The sequence below is a fragment of the Podarcis filfolensis genome (genome assembly GCF_964270895.1).
Source record: "Podarcis filfolensis genome assembly, chromosome: 2".
Taxonomy (NCBI): Eukaryota; Metazoa; Chordata; class Lepidosauria; order Squamata; family Lacertidae; genus Podarcis; species Podarcis filfolensis.
The window spans coordinates 56,797,347-56,812,101 of record NC_139605.1 but is presented as its reverse complement, the minus strand read 5'-3'; the positions used below and the strand labels follow the sequence as shown (position 1 = coordinate 56,812,101).

The window sequence follows — 14,755 nt, the reverse complement described above, 5'->3', positions numbered from 1 at the left end:
TGGCTATGCTCACAGGGCTGCTACCACTCAAAGACGGATGTCACAAAATTCCACCATGTGGCTTCTACAACTTCTCCACCCAAAAAAGAGACCTCCATGATACAAGCCATGCCCAGGGTCAGCCAGAAATAGAAGATTGAAGGTCACCAGTCTAATGTCAGTACCTTTTCACTTTTCAGGTGTACATTGTTCGAGAGAACTAGAGACAGCAGTAAGGTGAGTGTGGGGATTCAGAACAAAATCACACTACGAATTCAGACAATGTAATGCTTTGTATTCTAAATGTGTAAGTTTTGGCACATGAAAGGTCTCTGGGTCAGTACTCAGGAATTACTATTATGAGCTGACTTTCTAAGTCAGGCACCCCCAAACTCAGCTCTCCAGATGTTTTGGGAATACAGTTCCCATCATCCCTGACCACTGATCCTGTTAGCTAGGGATGATGGGATTTGTAGTCTCAAAACATCTGGAGAGCCGAGTTTGGGGGTGCCTCTTCTAAGTTAAAAAAACACCGCATTCTCTAGAACCAGAAATTATATTTCTAAAGACATACAAAAATTCTAAAGTGAGGTAGAAGTAATTGAAACATACATTTGCTGCTTTCTGAAGCATTTGTTTTCAAGGTAATGAAACAACAGCTTATTATTTATTGTTTAGTTAAGATCAATCAGGTTTTGTTTTTGTAAGAAATCATTCTATCTTGCATTCCTATTTTTGTTACTATATTTCATGCCTGGAATTTTAGTACAATTTTAAAATCTAGTAACATTGTTAAAATCTAAATTTGACTTGATTGGTCTGGTTTGTTGTTTCATTTTTTAAAAGTAAGTAATATGCTGGGATCCTGCAGACTGAGAACTGGGAATGCTCTCTGCACCTAGAAAGCAGGAAGCTGTGAGAGGCCAAAGGCCTGCTTGCACCAGCAGTGAGCCTCATCGCCTGTCTCTTTGCCCTCCCCCACCACTGCTAAGGATGCCCCTGCTGTGTCCTTGCTAGTCACAGCAACAGGAGTGACAGTACATTCACTAGCCCAAATAACACATCATCAGGCTGACACGCTTTCCTTCACTTCCTCCACCCTAACCCATCTTCTGCTTGAATGAAGATCGCACAATCCTCATTTGTTCCTGTAAGTAGGTCATGGGGGAGGCTGCAGCCACTCTCTCCCGCCTATGAACACACAGATGCCGGGACCCTGTCTGGTGAATCCTCTTGCTTGTCAGTTTCTTTCAGGCTGAAGTCAAAGGCATAGACCAGCAGCACCAGGAAAGGGGGTTCATTTGCCCTACCAGAGCGCAGGCATCCCTAGCCCTATGCAGGGCTCCCAAATGCAAAACCTGAGTGTGGAAGGGACCATGAGGCAGGATCAAGCTCAGGAGCCTGGGGTAAGATGGTAGCTTTCTCCCCTGCCTGTCCCATGGGTAGAGCTGTTGTCGTGATCTGCCTTGAACAGCTCCACAGCAGGTAGAAATCCAGCTGTTTCACTACATTCAAAAGCAATCATCAGGGAAGCTGGGGCTGTTGAATTTCTGCCTGCTAGGCAGCTATGGAAAGGGAGAGGAGCCCAACCAGGAAATCAAACCCAACCAAGATGGTAGTCCTAGCAATGGTGACAGCAGCACTCGCATCCTTCAGAAGTACCACAGATGCGCATTTAAAAGAGCATACTGAGTCTGCAACTTTTTCTTACATCCTCTGCATGGGAAGGTCTTATGTGGTGAAGGGAGGAGAGGGGCTCAAAGGTGGGCTGGTGACTCGGGGAAAGGGGGTCTCTCCAGGAAGTCCCACCTCACAGGTTGGTGCTTTCATAGGTCACCTATAAATGCAAGGTTGCTGGGAAGCCGTATGGTAAAAAGTGGTGTTCAGAAAAGCAGCTCACCTCCTCTCTGTGGTCCACCCCACGCTTGGGCCTTCATTTCAGCAGCACAGTAGATTAATACATCTCCCTCAAGTGACACCCCCCCCGGTCCAGTAGATCTCTCTACGTCCGCTCTGCAGTGTGGCCTGGATGTCACACAGCAGCCAACGAAACAGATACTCCAACTGCTAATGAGTCATCATCATGCATAGGCAGCGGCTGGGCCATATAAAGTAGTCTGGACCATAACCTCATACAGAAGTGGCAAGAAAGGAAAAGCGGGCTTGTGTTTGTTTATTAAAGGCAGTGGTGGGGAATAAGGTGCCCTCTAGAGGTTGTTGGATGCCAACTCCCAACAGCACCAGCCAGCATGGCTAATGGGACCAGAATTACAAGAACTGTAGTCCCAACAGCACCCCGAGGGCCACAGACTTCCTCACCCTGATTTTATGTATTGATAAACAGTATTCCAGGCAGATCTCACAACGTAAGTTTATAAAAGGTTATTACAAGCACTGAGAGACTGTTTGTTCAGAATAATCTGTAGGCACTTCTTCTCCACTCCCCTTAGCAGTGGTGTCCAAACTTTTTTCAAAGAGGGCCAGATTTGATGAAGTGAAGGGCCGTGGGGACCAAACAAAGGGCCAACCAAAGTTGTTAACCTTTTTTAAGGATTGAAGTTGTTGAGCTTCTTTTAGGATTGAAGTTACTGAGTTTTTGGGGGGATTTTACCCTAGGAAATAAACTGCCACAGGACCGGATTAAATCGACCAGTGGGCCAGATTAGGCCCCCGAAACGGACTTTGGACATGTCTGCCTTAGAGCAAGGTGTTGGGAATGAGACCCCTCAGGGTGACAAGCTGTCAGTCATGTTGGATGTGGCCTGTGGCTGGGATATTTCCTTTCCAGAACACCCAGGAAGAATGACATCATGGACACCTTCGGGGGGGGGGGACTGACGCCCAAGCCTCAAGCAAGATAGATGACATGACGTTGAGATACCAGAAAGTTGGGCTGAACGCCTGATCCACTAATTTCAGTTAATGATTGATCAGCTAATTTGCAGCAGGAGCCAAAGTCTGAGCGAAGTACTCAGATCTCTGTCGCCTGCAGCAGAATTGAGCCGCTTTCTCATGGTCCTCCAGGAAACAAGGTAAGGGGAGGGGGCTGTTATGTGTATCGTTGGTTGCCCATCAGTGCTGTGACCAGGGGAATTACAATGACATTAGGGAATTCTGCAGCACCATGTGAAAACATCCCTGGTCCACTGGAGAATGAGTGCTGTGCATAGATCAGCAGGTGCCAGGCCCTGCGAGCAGCTGTGGGGCCTGGGAAAGCCTTCTGCGTTAACAGGATGAGGTAACAATGAAAGGGCTGAATCATGGATTCCTGCAGGCACCAGTGTAGACTGAAGGGCTGTTCATTTAGGCCACCCTAGAATGATGGCAAACAGTATATGGCTGCCTAAACCTATATTTTGTAATGGCATCTTCTGTTTAAAGCAGATTCATAAGCTGTCAGTTTCCATCAGTTGTGCTGAATTAGGGCTTTCTATGGCTTTTCAAGGGACACGGGTGGCGCTGTGGGTTAAACCACTAAACCTAGGGCTTGCCGATCAGAAGGTCGACAGTTTGAATCCCCGTGACGGGGTGAGCTCCCGTTGCTCGGTCCCTGCTCCTGCCAGTTCGAAAGCACATCAAAGTGAAAGTAGATAAATAGGTACCACTCTGGCGGGAAGGTAAACAGCGTTTCCGTGCACTGCTCTGCTTCACCAGAAGCAGCTTAGTCATGCTGGCCACATGACCCGGAAGCTGTACGCCGGCTCCCTCGGCCAATAAAGCGAGATGAGCGCCGCAACCCCAGAGTCAGCCATGACTGGACCTAATGGTCAGGGGTCCCTTTACCTTTACCTTTATGACCTTTCAAACTGTGTGTGTCAGTATTGTTGTTTGTTACTAGGTTATGCACTTTTGTGTTTTTATATTGTAAACTGCCCTGTAATCCTTGGATGATGGGCAGTATAGAAATTTAATAAATAATAACAAGAGGAAGAACTTGCGGCTGAGCAGGCAGGGAAGATTTTGTAAATTGGAAGAGACTGAGGAGTTTTCTTCTTCTTTTGGTGTCATGATGGAGCCATGTAGCACCTTGGAAAGCTCTATCTGAGCTCCTTTGGTGACATCTATGCCATACATTTATGCAACTTTAACATAGTCTGCCCGGTCACAACCTGTGGTGGTTATTGTGTGAGTATTCCTTCAAAAATCCAAATGTACCACCAGGCCCCAAAAGTTTGGCATCGCTTACCCTACCATGAGTGTACATTGAGGTTTGCTTAGTCCACTTGCATACTTTTTTTAATACTTGGGATCCTTGGGGTCTTTAAACTTAAAGAACATAATTTCTTAAGCACATTTAAATGTCAGCACAGCAGCTTGTGGATGAATGCTGGAATTTTATTATTATTATTATTATTATTATTATTATTATTATTATTATTATTATTATTTTGTGAGGATTATTTGGATGAACTTGAGCTAAACATTGAACAGAAGTGAACCAGGTGGGTTCATTTTTGTAAAGGGATGAACTGGAACAAGTTCCTTTTTTTGACAAGGTGAACTTGAAGTGGAACTAGTTACTTTTTAAAACGGACATTCCAAGCTCTGCCTAAAAGTTTATGGGAGATGGTGAGACCAGTGTGTGTCTCCATAAATTATTGTGCGCAAAGCATTTTGGTGACATGTGGCGCATATTTGGGAGGTTTTGGAAAGATGAGGTAGATTTACAGGGGTGCGTAGAAATTCCACTCTAGCAAGTTCAGTTTATCTCCCACTGCACAGTCAGTAAAGGAACTAGATTCCCGCAAGGCTCACAGGTTGGCAGCCCCATCCCTGTGGAGGAAGGATGTAATGCTTGACAGTCAAAGGGCCATCCATACAAAGTTATGAATACAGTTCCTGTAACAGGTTCGTGGTAGGTCAGAGTCCAAGCCTAGCTGGGAAAGGAAAATAGTGCCTTTATCTGGCCCCTAATCCAAAGAGCTTGTAGGTGGGGCATTGTTGTGTCTCAAAGTATGGTCTAAGATGGGGAACCTGTGGCCATCTATATATTGTCGGATTACAGTTCCCATCATCCCTGACCATGGGCCATGCTTGCTGGGGCTGGTTTAAGGGAAGAGATGATAGATAGACTGACAGACAAATTTAATTCTATCAGAGTTAATGGGTCTCTATAGACCCATTATTCTTAATGGAGATATAGTCCCATCTGCACTATACATGTAAAGCAGCATCATAACACTTTAAATAGTTATGGCTTCCCCCAGTTCCCAGAATGTTTAACAATCAATCCCTCTTCACAGGGAACTCTGGGAATTGAAGCTCTGTTAGGGGAATAGGGGTCTCCTAACAACACTCCGTACCCTTAAGGAACTACACTTCCCAGGGTTCTTTGCGGGAAGCCATGACTGTTTAAAAGTGGTATGGTACTGCTTTAAATGTCTAGTGCAGATGGGGTCATAAGGAGATGTGCAGCTCACAGTGTTCCCAGTCACTGAGTAAGAAATACCTTAACTTCCAGCTTCCACTGTTTGGTCCAGTGAGTACAAAGCCATCTGGCACATTTAAGCATTCTATTAACATTTCATTGTATCAAATACAGTCACTGAATATTGCACCGGCACACTATGCTTTACCACACCCTGGGGTCTCTGTACTTAGTCCAGCAATACATGGGCCCTCTCCTCAGCTTGCATGACACACAGCGTCCGTCATCAGTTTGGCTTGGTTATGCCATGCGATTTGATAAGAGGAGAAACTGAATTTCTGGGATAAGCATAGACCTCCTCACTTGTTTATGAGTTACTAAGATAACAAGAGATAGCAGGTTTCTGTTGCCACTTCCTGGATACGTTGCACGTACTCGATCAATGCCACCTGCAGAACCAAGTCATTTATGGCACCCAAGAAGCCTAAATAAGCCTATAAAATGTGGTCAGTGAGGAAGTCCAGAGTATGAACAGTATTCTACTGGTATCCTCCCAGGCATGTTTTCCTGATGAGTGTTTGCAGTATGCACAGCACCATGTTTTCCAAGGGAAACCAAGCTCAACAGGCTTGTGGGATCATGCAGTCCACTAGGAACTGCTTGTGCATAGTTCAATTAAGAAACTCACTGCCACAAGAGGTAGTGATGACCACCAACTTGGATGGCTTTAAATGAGAGTCAGACAAATTCATGCAGTGTAAGGACATCAGTGGTTACTAGCCATCATGGCTATGTTCTACCTCAACTCACAGAGGGTGTCTGTTTCTGAAAACCAGTTGCTGGGAATCACAGGTGAGGAGAGCACCATTGCTTTCAGACTTCCCACAGGCATCTGGTGAACCACTGTTGGGCTAGATGGACCTTTGGCCTGATCCAAGAAGGCTCTTCTTATGTTCAGTGATGGGGAGAAAGAAAGCATATCGTTACCAACAATTGATCCTTCTCTACGCTGTGTTTACAGGTCTGCTTGCCCTAGCAGGATGCTTTGGCTATCATGGGCGATACTCTCCATGTTTCTGGCAGTAGGTAAGATTTTCCATGTTGAGGGTTATCCATTTGCTACAAAGGCTTCCCTGCTCTCTGTGTGGAAATGGTGTGGTCTTGTGCCTAGTCATCAGGCCTCCCAACTTGGTGGTGGGTGGGATGACTGCCTCAGAAGGCTAGGGCTGCAATCCTCAGTGCTTCAGCTTAAAACCAGTGGTATTTGCATACAAATTCATAGGACTGGGTTGTAGAGGTCTAGAACGGCACCTGTTTTGTTTACTGCTCATTAGTATTTGGGGGTGGAGATTCAGCTAGGTGGTACATTTTCCTAAGTCTTACTAGTTAGGATTGGAGCATCGCTACATGGGCTTCCTCTATTAAAGGAAATCTTTTCCGACACTGAATTCATTGGAAACCCAAACTGTTAGATTTTATGTAGTGTGGGGAAAGTCAACAACAACAACAATGGCAGAAGATACTCCACAGAGATTGGGATGGGAACAAGGAAAGAGAAGACTGCAGAGGCTGTCTTTGGCTCCATGAAAAATGTTAATGTCCAGCCAACTGTTTTCCTTACAGCATCAGGGAACACAGCACCACGCTTCGAGATGAACAGAACCTTCTCCTTGCCGGAGGACACACCTATAGGTGAGTAAAGGGAAGAATCCTCATCTGGAATGCAGGAAGTAAAGGGAAATGATAACACTCGTGAGAATGGTGGAAAGAGAAGTCCTTGGGTTTCCCTTTGCCTTACCTGCTCCTTGGCTCGGATGGGAAGATGAGAGATGGATCCTTGGATCCTTTTTACTGGGGAAGCTATCAGGTTTGGCGCTTGGAAGTAGTCCTGGATCTACTACTGTCACTAGAGGCACATGGGGCCTCCATAGCACAGAGTGCGTTTTACCAGCTTAGGTTGGTAACCTAGCTGCACCCCTTGGTGGATATAGATAATCTAGCATCACCAATCTATGCTCTGCTGATCTCCCTCTTGGACCGAAGCAATGGGCTATATATACCCTTAGAAATGGTCTGGAAAGCCCAGCTAGTACAGAACATGGTAGTGAGTTGCTAATGTAGCCTGACTCAGGGGTGCTGATTTCAACTAATAAAAGCATTGCATGGTTTGGGACCTAAGTACCTGAAGGAACACTTCTTCCCATATGAGTCTACGTGGGCTTGAAGATCCTCTATGGAGGGTCTAGATGTTTGCTGCCTTTTCTTTGCTGGTAGTTTAACATGGTTCATTGGGGTTATTATCCTCTGAATGGGGATTCTGTGATTATTTGGTCTGTCTAAGGTGGGACTTCATTCTTGGTGTCTGCTTCATGATGCTGATCACACGAAGCCAGATGGGCAGGGTATAAATAAATAAATAAATTGTTATTATTATTATTACCCGTGGCATTGTCTGTTTTTGTTTCGATTGCAAATTTTCTAGAGGTGTCCTGTGTTAGGTGACACAAAATTTTATCAATAGCAAATAATTCAAATATCCAGGCTAACGGATAGGAAGGGAAGAGGAGTGAAGGAAGCTAGAAAATATTCTGTTACTGGTTCTCCTTTGAAAGGTGTGTCCCTACAGGGATGACGGGTCAGAGGAAAGAGGTGGTTGTTGTAATGATGTCATTCCGACCTGCGTAGTCTAGCAAATCTTCCTGCCTATCTCTCTCTACTTCTGGTGCTCCTTTCTCATTGCAGGTGCCTTTGTTTTAAGGCTGGTGGCTGTGGATGATGAAGGGGATGTTTTGACCTATAGCATAAGCGGCAGTGACGCCCACTACTTCAATCTTGACAGTAGATCAGGCAATGTGACGTTGAAGCAAAGAGTGAATTATGAGGTAAGAATGGGGCCAAGCAAATGAAGAAATTCAACAGGGAGAGACAGAGCAAGCAGGGAAAGCCAGTGAATTTTCCCCCATCTGAACATTTTGCAAATGAGCTCTTGTAAAGGTTGCATAGGTGTCAGTTGATGGTTGTTTACTGGAAGAAGGGCATGAACATATATCACTGGTTCTGGCCTGACCAAACTGGATGCTGATTTTGTTTCCACACACAATTTGGAGTGCTGGCTTTGACCCTTAAAGCTTTATATGGCTGAGGAGGACCACTATACCTAAAAGACCACCTTTCCCCATATGACTCTGTCTTGACAGTGTTTCAACACCAGCCAATGGGCATTTGGGCAGCACCAATGCTCTGATACTGTATTGTTAAATTTGTTTTTTTGATATGAATTTATTTTATTTGTTTGTTTGTTTGTTGGAAATTGGGAACTCTTTTAGTGGGAAGTGATTCATCAGTTTAATAAAACTTAACCTTAACCTTCCTGTGGACCAGAGAAACTGTTTGTTGTACAACAACTGCTGCTTGTTTTTCTACTACTTTTATCAGGCATAGGCAAACCTGGCCCTCCAGATGTTTTGGGACTACAACTCCAATCATCCCTAGCTAACAGGACCAGTGGTCAGGGGTGATGGGAATTGTAGTCTCAAAACATCTGGAGGGCCAAATTTGCCTATGCCTGACTTATATGTCCCAGCAGTTTCCCCTCCCCTCCTGTACGAATGCTATGACACTTTCTGTAACCTCCCAGCAGGTCTGATTGGGCAGAAAAAGAGATAATAGGGAAGGTATCCCATTAAGCATGGATTTGTGGATAAGACAGACAGATACTGACATGCATGCATGAGTCTTTAATATGACCATACCCAGAGTATAAGGAAAGGCCTCTTCAGCTGTTTCACCATTAGGTCAAGGAAAGTACCTGTATCGTCCATGGAACTAAATTGCCTTATACATTGTCTGCTGGTCTCCCATCCAAGTACTAACCAGGCCTGACCCTGCTTAGCTTCCGAGATCAGACGAGATCGGGCGTGTTCAGGGTAGTTTGTCTGTAAAATTTTAATAAATATCTTTTAAACATTGTCTGCTGAAGATGTTCACCAAGCTAATATTCAAAAAAACAGATGGGAAAGAAGGTGAGGGTAGCAGAAAGACTGGTGCTAGCAGAATCCTGTTGAGGAATGCTGATATTGTGTCAAGTGAATGTGGAATAAATGGACGTATGCAGTACATTTACACTGATATTTCAAAGACCAAAGGGCAGCCATATTTCCTGAATGCAAATCTTTTTTTTTTTTTGGTAAGAGCAGACCTACAAGAACAAAAGCTTATGTTGTACTTTGAGTCCAGGCAGTTGTTGCTCTGGTATAAGCAATGCATATATAACTAATTATTATAATTATTTAAATATTCTGATTTTGGTACTTCCTTGCAGACTAGACTCTGCAGGAATTTTGTGGATGTCACCCATTTTGCTTTTACTCACTACCACCTGGGCTCAAATCTACATGTTAAATTAAATCTTTGCTGTAATCTGAAATGTAACCAAGGTGAGATATTCTCAAGAACACCTGGCCCATGAGCTTACCAGCTATATCTCAAAATAGAAGCTACCTTCCTTCCTACAAATGACATTATGGTTTTATCTTGGTTTTAGAATTCAGCGAGCAGAGATATTTGGTTTGTTCTCCAGCTACCCATAAACAAAATGCCTTAATAATTTCTTTGACCCCTGAGAACCAACTCAATCTTTTCAAAATACAACAGTGATTTTAATATCTGCTTAAGTAATCTTCACCTACAACTTTCAAAATCTTCTCTTCTTTTTCCCCTGACTATATTTCCCCCATGGTTTAACATTATCCATTTTGTAATGGAATATTCAGGCACACTAGCCAAAACCCATATAGTATATAGTATATTTGTGTTTATGTGAGTATTTGTGCATTAGGGGTATGTGTCAGATTTAGATGAGTTATGAATCAACCATGCGGTAAAATGAGGCACCTCAGAAGGGATTTTGGTCTTGCATGGGCAAAGTGGAGTCTGTACGAGGTTGCACAAGTCAAAGCAGGGACCCCTGAAGTGCTCTGTGATGCCTTGGTGATTCAGCTGATCAATATTTGCTAAAAGTGAAACTGTGTCTCTAAGCTTACCATTAGCCAACTTGGTTCCCCTCCAGATGTTTCAGGTCAGAACTCCCATCAGCTCCAGCAAGCATGGCCAGTATCCAGGAATGATAGGAGTTGTTGTCCAAAACATCTGAAGGGCACCATGTTGGGACCTTCTCTAAATGGGGTGAACAAATTTCAGCATGGAGAGAGAGCAGAGGGAGCACTCCACTGTGATGGGCAGGTCAAGCTTGCAATTAATGGCAGTGATTTTATTCACCAGGTGGACCCCTTGCTTCAAGAATTCCCTGCCTCTTTCAGGCATGTAAGAAAGGAGGCATTCTGACTCTGGGGAAAAGTATATTAATAGGAAAGGTGGTGTTGTCATCATGCCTCTTTTCCAATCTGCTTCTGCTTTGCATTTTCCCTTCCAGGACATACAAATTATGTTTCTGGATGCCCAAGTGACGGATGGGAAAAGTGTGCCGGTAAGTGAAGAAACATGTCGGGGAAAGATAACCCTGGTTCTAAACAAGGAGCAGAGATCCATCAGGGGAGACTGCCTGTGGAATGGGATATGGAAGGTGGCTGCTGTCCCAGTTCTCAGGTGGTGGTGGTGGTGAGGAGCAGGAACAACCGCTGGACTAAACTGGGACTCACCAAGCAGCTTTCACTAAACCAGTGTCTGCTGAGGTCTCATGTGCCTACTTACAAATGTAGGGAAAGCTCAGCACAACCCTGTGTCAGGTGACCAGAAGCAAAGGGGAACAGGCCTCTTGTACCTTCAATAGTTGTGTAGAAGAGATGAGCTTGTCTCCATGATGAGCGGTCCCTGATGAAGCTGCCTCTTCTACCCTACTATAGAAGGCTCAGGAGTCCCTGTCCTTCTTTGCATCTGGTAACCTTTTCCCTAAAGCTCAGGTTTCCTCCGTCCTTGTATGGAGTTCTTGGGTGCTAAAGCCCCCTTACCTTGTCTCTTCACATTACTGTCTTTTTTCTTCCTTCAACAGGTCGAAATGGGAATCACAATCATTGTAGAAGACCAGAACAACAATAAGCCAATATTCCAGAATGAACCCTATTTTACTGATGTCCCAGAGGTACCTTTGGCCACCTGAGCTCATGCCCAGACTTCTTTTCTTTGTGGTCCATGGCATTCCACAGCTGGTGGAAGACAGTGGAAGCAATGCAAATATCCCATCCATTTTATAATTTAAGAAACCTGTCCTATCTGGGTGGATTTGCAGGGCAGCCCTCTCTGTGGTCATAAGGACAATTCACAAAGTGGCTCACTGCAACTGCATGCACCTAGTGGCACTTGGGAAACTACTTGGGAGGAGCAACTTCCCACCCAGTGTGGTTAATTTCAGCTGACCACAATCATACTATTACCGCTTCCTAGGCCAGCATGCATGTACCAAACTAAGGGATCTGTATTTGTTTGGGTTATCCCTGTTTTAAGCAAGTGGGGTTCCAGGAACTTCCAGGAACTAAAGTGCCAATAACTCATCTGATGGAAACGTCCACAGCAAAGGAGTTAAACTAAGGGATAAGGCAGAGGCGTTTGCTTTCCCCAATATTTAGGCTTGATCAGATTCCTCTGTGAATCAAAGCCAGAGTGTTCTAGCTCCTGCATAATGTTTGGTACTTTCACTAGTTCCTTCATCAAGTAGACTACAAGCAAACAAACTACTGAAGGTACCCAGTCTTGCCAATAGTGTCAATAGTATTGTGTGACCAACTGAGACACCTCTCTGGTCAGGACAACCTAAGAATCGGGGAACCACTGCAATTTGTGTCTATGTGGAAACAGGAGCCACAATCCTAGTACACAAGCACCAATTTATCTAAACAGATTGGTCTGATGCTCTCTCTTTCAGAATACAGCAATTGGCTCCTCGATCTACACAGTTTTAGCTGTGGACATGGACAGTGGAAATGCTGGACGGGTATCCTATTCAATTGAGGAAGTGAGTATCACATTGTAAATACAGATGTAAGGTAAAAGGATCTGCTTTACAAAGAATGAGCTGCCCCAGTGCTTTGTAGTCAGCCTAACAACATCTCCCCAGAGGCTCAGACAGAAATACTTTTTGCAGCCAGCTGCCTGAGATCAGTTGAAACCTGGGATTTTATACATGCAGATACACTTACCTCATTTCTCTGTCCTGCTTGTAGTCCTCTAGTAAGCATCTGGTTGGCAACTGTGGGGAACAGGATGCTGGATTTGTACAGGCCTATAATCTGACGCAGCAGGACTCTCCTTATGTAATGGCTAAATGACAACTAAACATGTCGATTCCAGGGAAGGAGTCCTCCTTTCTAAGCAGGGTGAGGTATCCCACCTCAGGCAGCAGATTTAGGCTGCCATTAGAAGGCATCAAGTTTAAAATTTATTGAGGTTCCTCCTACATTTTTACCATCCCCGGAGAGAACCATTTGGATGGTCTTCCTTGTGCATTCTGCTGACTGTTCTTCCAACACTCTGAGGATTTTTGTGTGTGTTGAAGTTGTGGGGTGTAAATGTACCAAATAAATAAATAAAACCATCACCACCTGATCTTTAACACTTGCAGGGAATTGCCACGAGGGGGAGGGTCTGCTGTTTTGCTCTGGGAAAAGCTCCCCCCTTTTTTGTTCTCTCACACCTCACATTTTTATACCGCATTTTTATACCGTACACAGGTCAACCCAAACGATGCAGAGAATCACGACCTCTTCTACATCCACTACAATGGCACGGTGTTCCTGAATGGTTCACTGAGCTACAATAACAAGAGCACTTTCTACCGAATCAAGATCTTTGCCAGGGTGAGGCTCAGATTGTGACATGTTGGGAAGAAAAAGGGAGGAGAGAGGAGGGCAAACACCACCTTCTCTCTGTGGAGCATTTATCAGAAAAAGAGAAAGGCAGCTAGCTACCATGGCCAGAGCAGCTATGGGCAGAGCAGCCAGGCCCTACCATTAGGCAGAATGAGGTGGCTGCCTCAGGTGGCAGATGCTAGTAGGTGACGAGTGGCAGCAAAGTGTTGGAGGTTTGTGGAGGACACAGAGCCATCACCAGCACTGAAGTAAGGAAGGTTCAGCTGGCAGTCCAGTGGGCAGGTTGTGCGATGCTGGTGGTGGCAGAAAAAGTGACAGGCCAGTCTTGGCCAATTTATATTTGTGGAGGCCCCATTAGCTGCTGGTTTTCAAGGCTTTGGGGATATGATTCCCCCTTTGAAAGCATACTTGGAGCCAATTCTTTTGTCATTCCAGTGCCAAGTAAAGGCTTACCTGTGGGTCAAGGCATTTTTTGTATGTTAGTGCAGTTCCAGCTTTTCAGATGCATGTGAAAAACATATCTTTTTGGTCTGGTACTCCCCATTTGTTAATGCTTGGTAATATTGTGCAGTATTTTGATATTTTTTAGATGGTGATATTTGCATAAACATTGTCTATCTTTGTCATAACTCCATAACTCCAGCAGTCCTACTCTGAGTAAAACTTAATTGAAACCCACCCAATGATTTGGCTAAAATTGGGAGGTGCTTTTCTGTTATTTCTTTCATAATCTAAGTACCAGTTGATCCAAAACCAGATTTTAAAGCAATGAAGAAAGATTACTAATGCTGTGAACAACCACTTCTGCATCAGCTTGTGCTTTCCTCAGTATTTTCCATCCTCTTGCTTTGGTTGCTCTCATTTTAAGATGCATTAGAAGACTTGGATATTTGTAGTACTGGTAGCAGTAGCAACAATTACATTGAAAGAAGTTGGAAGCAAATAAGAGTGTCTACCAGACAAGGGTGTTGTTTCTTTACTGTGCAATGAGCAGGAAGGGTTTACTAGGGACAAAACAGTATGTATTGCTTGGGTAGGTAGAGAGAACAGAGTTTAAGTGATCATTCTATCTGTGTGTCTCTCCCTCTCCTTCTCTAGGATAATGGGGGATTATTGCATGGCCAGTTCATCTATCAGAACAACACAGCCTATCTGTCTGTGACAGTTGTTGATGTGGCTGACCTGGACCCTGTATTCCTGGGAGCACCATACTCAGGCTCCGTACCAGAGAACTGCCCTCTGGTAAGGGATGTCTTCAGCTTTCTAGTGTCCTCCTGACCCTCAAGTGATAAAATCCTGCAGCTTCTGACATGGCTCTCTTTTGACATGAAAAAATTGGAGCCTTTTGGAGTTTCCCATCAAATTGTACCTTGTTGCATCTGTCTGTCTGTCTGTGTCGGTCTAGGACAAGCATATGAGTGTGGTAAATATGTGGGCTTAACCTTAGCACTTCAAGGGGAAACCGTGTCCTTCATGGCAGCAGTTCTCAACAAAGCAGCTTTGAAAATTGGCCAGAGCAAGAATGAAAGGAACATGGCATCAAGTGTGGAGTGAACACAGGTCACTTTTGCAACTCACTCAGGGACCA

At 44.5% G+C, this 14,755-nt stretch overlaps 1 protein-coding gene across 5 annotated transcripts in view; it reads left to right on the top strand.

The window, feature by feature from the left end:
- Positions 1–1,274: 1,274 nt before the first annotated feature.
- CDHR2 (cadherin related family member 2) overlaps positions 1,275–14,755 on the top strand; it is a 30,139-nt gene continuing 16,658 nt past the window's right edge. For 3 of the 5 annotated variants that reach the window (XR_014545595.1, XM_083603758.1, XM_083603757.1), the window contains exons 1-9: positions 2,873–3,011; positions 6,369–6,433; positions 6,971–7,039; positions 8,090–8,229; positions 10,779–10,832; positions 11,355–11,444; positions 12,225–12,314; positions 13,030–13,155; positions 14,266–14,409. Coding sequence is in view for 4 of the 5 variants with exons in the window: in XM_083603758.1 (XP_083459884.1) it covers positions 2,902–3,011; positions 6,369–6,433; positions 6,971–7,039; positions 8,090–8,229; positions 10,779–10,832; positions 11,355–11,444; positions 12,225–12,314; positions 13,030–13,155; positions 14,266–14,409 (888 nt within the window). In the remaining variant the exon portion in view is untranslated. Of the gene's footprint in view, positions 1,386–2,872; positions 3,012–6,368; positions 6,434–6,970; positions 7,040–8,089; positions 8,230–10,778; positions 10,833–11,354; positions 11,445–12,224; positions 12,315–13,029; positions 13,156–14,265; positions 14,410–14,755 lie in introns of those variants that run through there. The other 2 variants (XM_083603760.1, XM_083603759.1) reach the window with 2 other exon arrangements.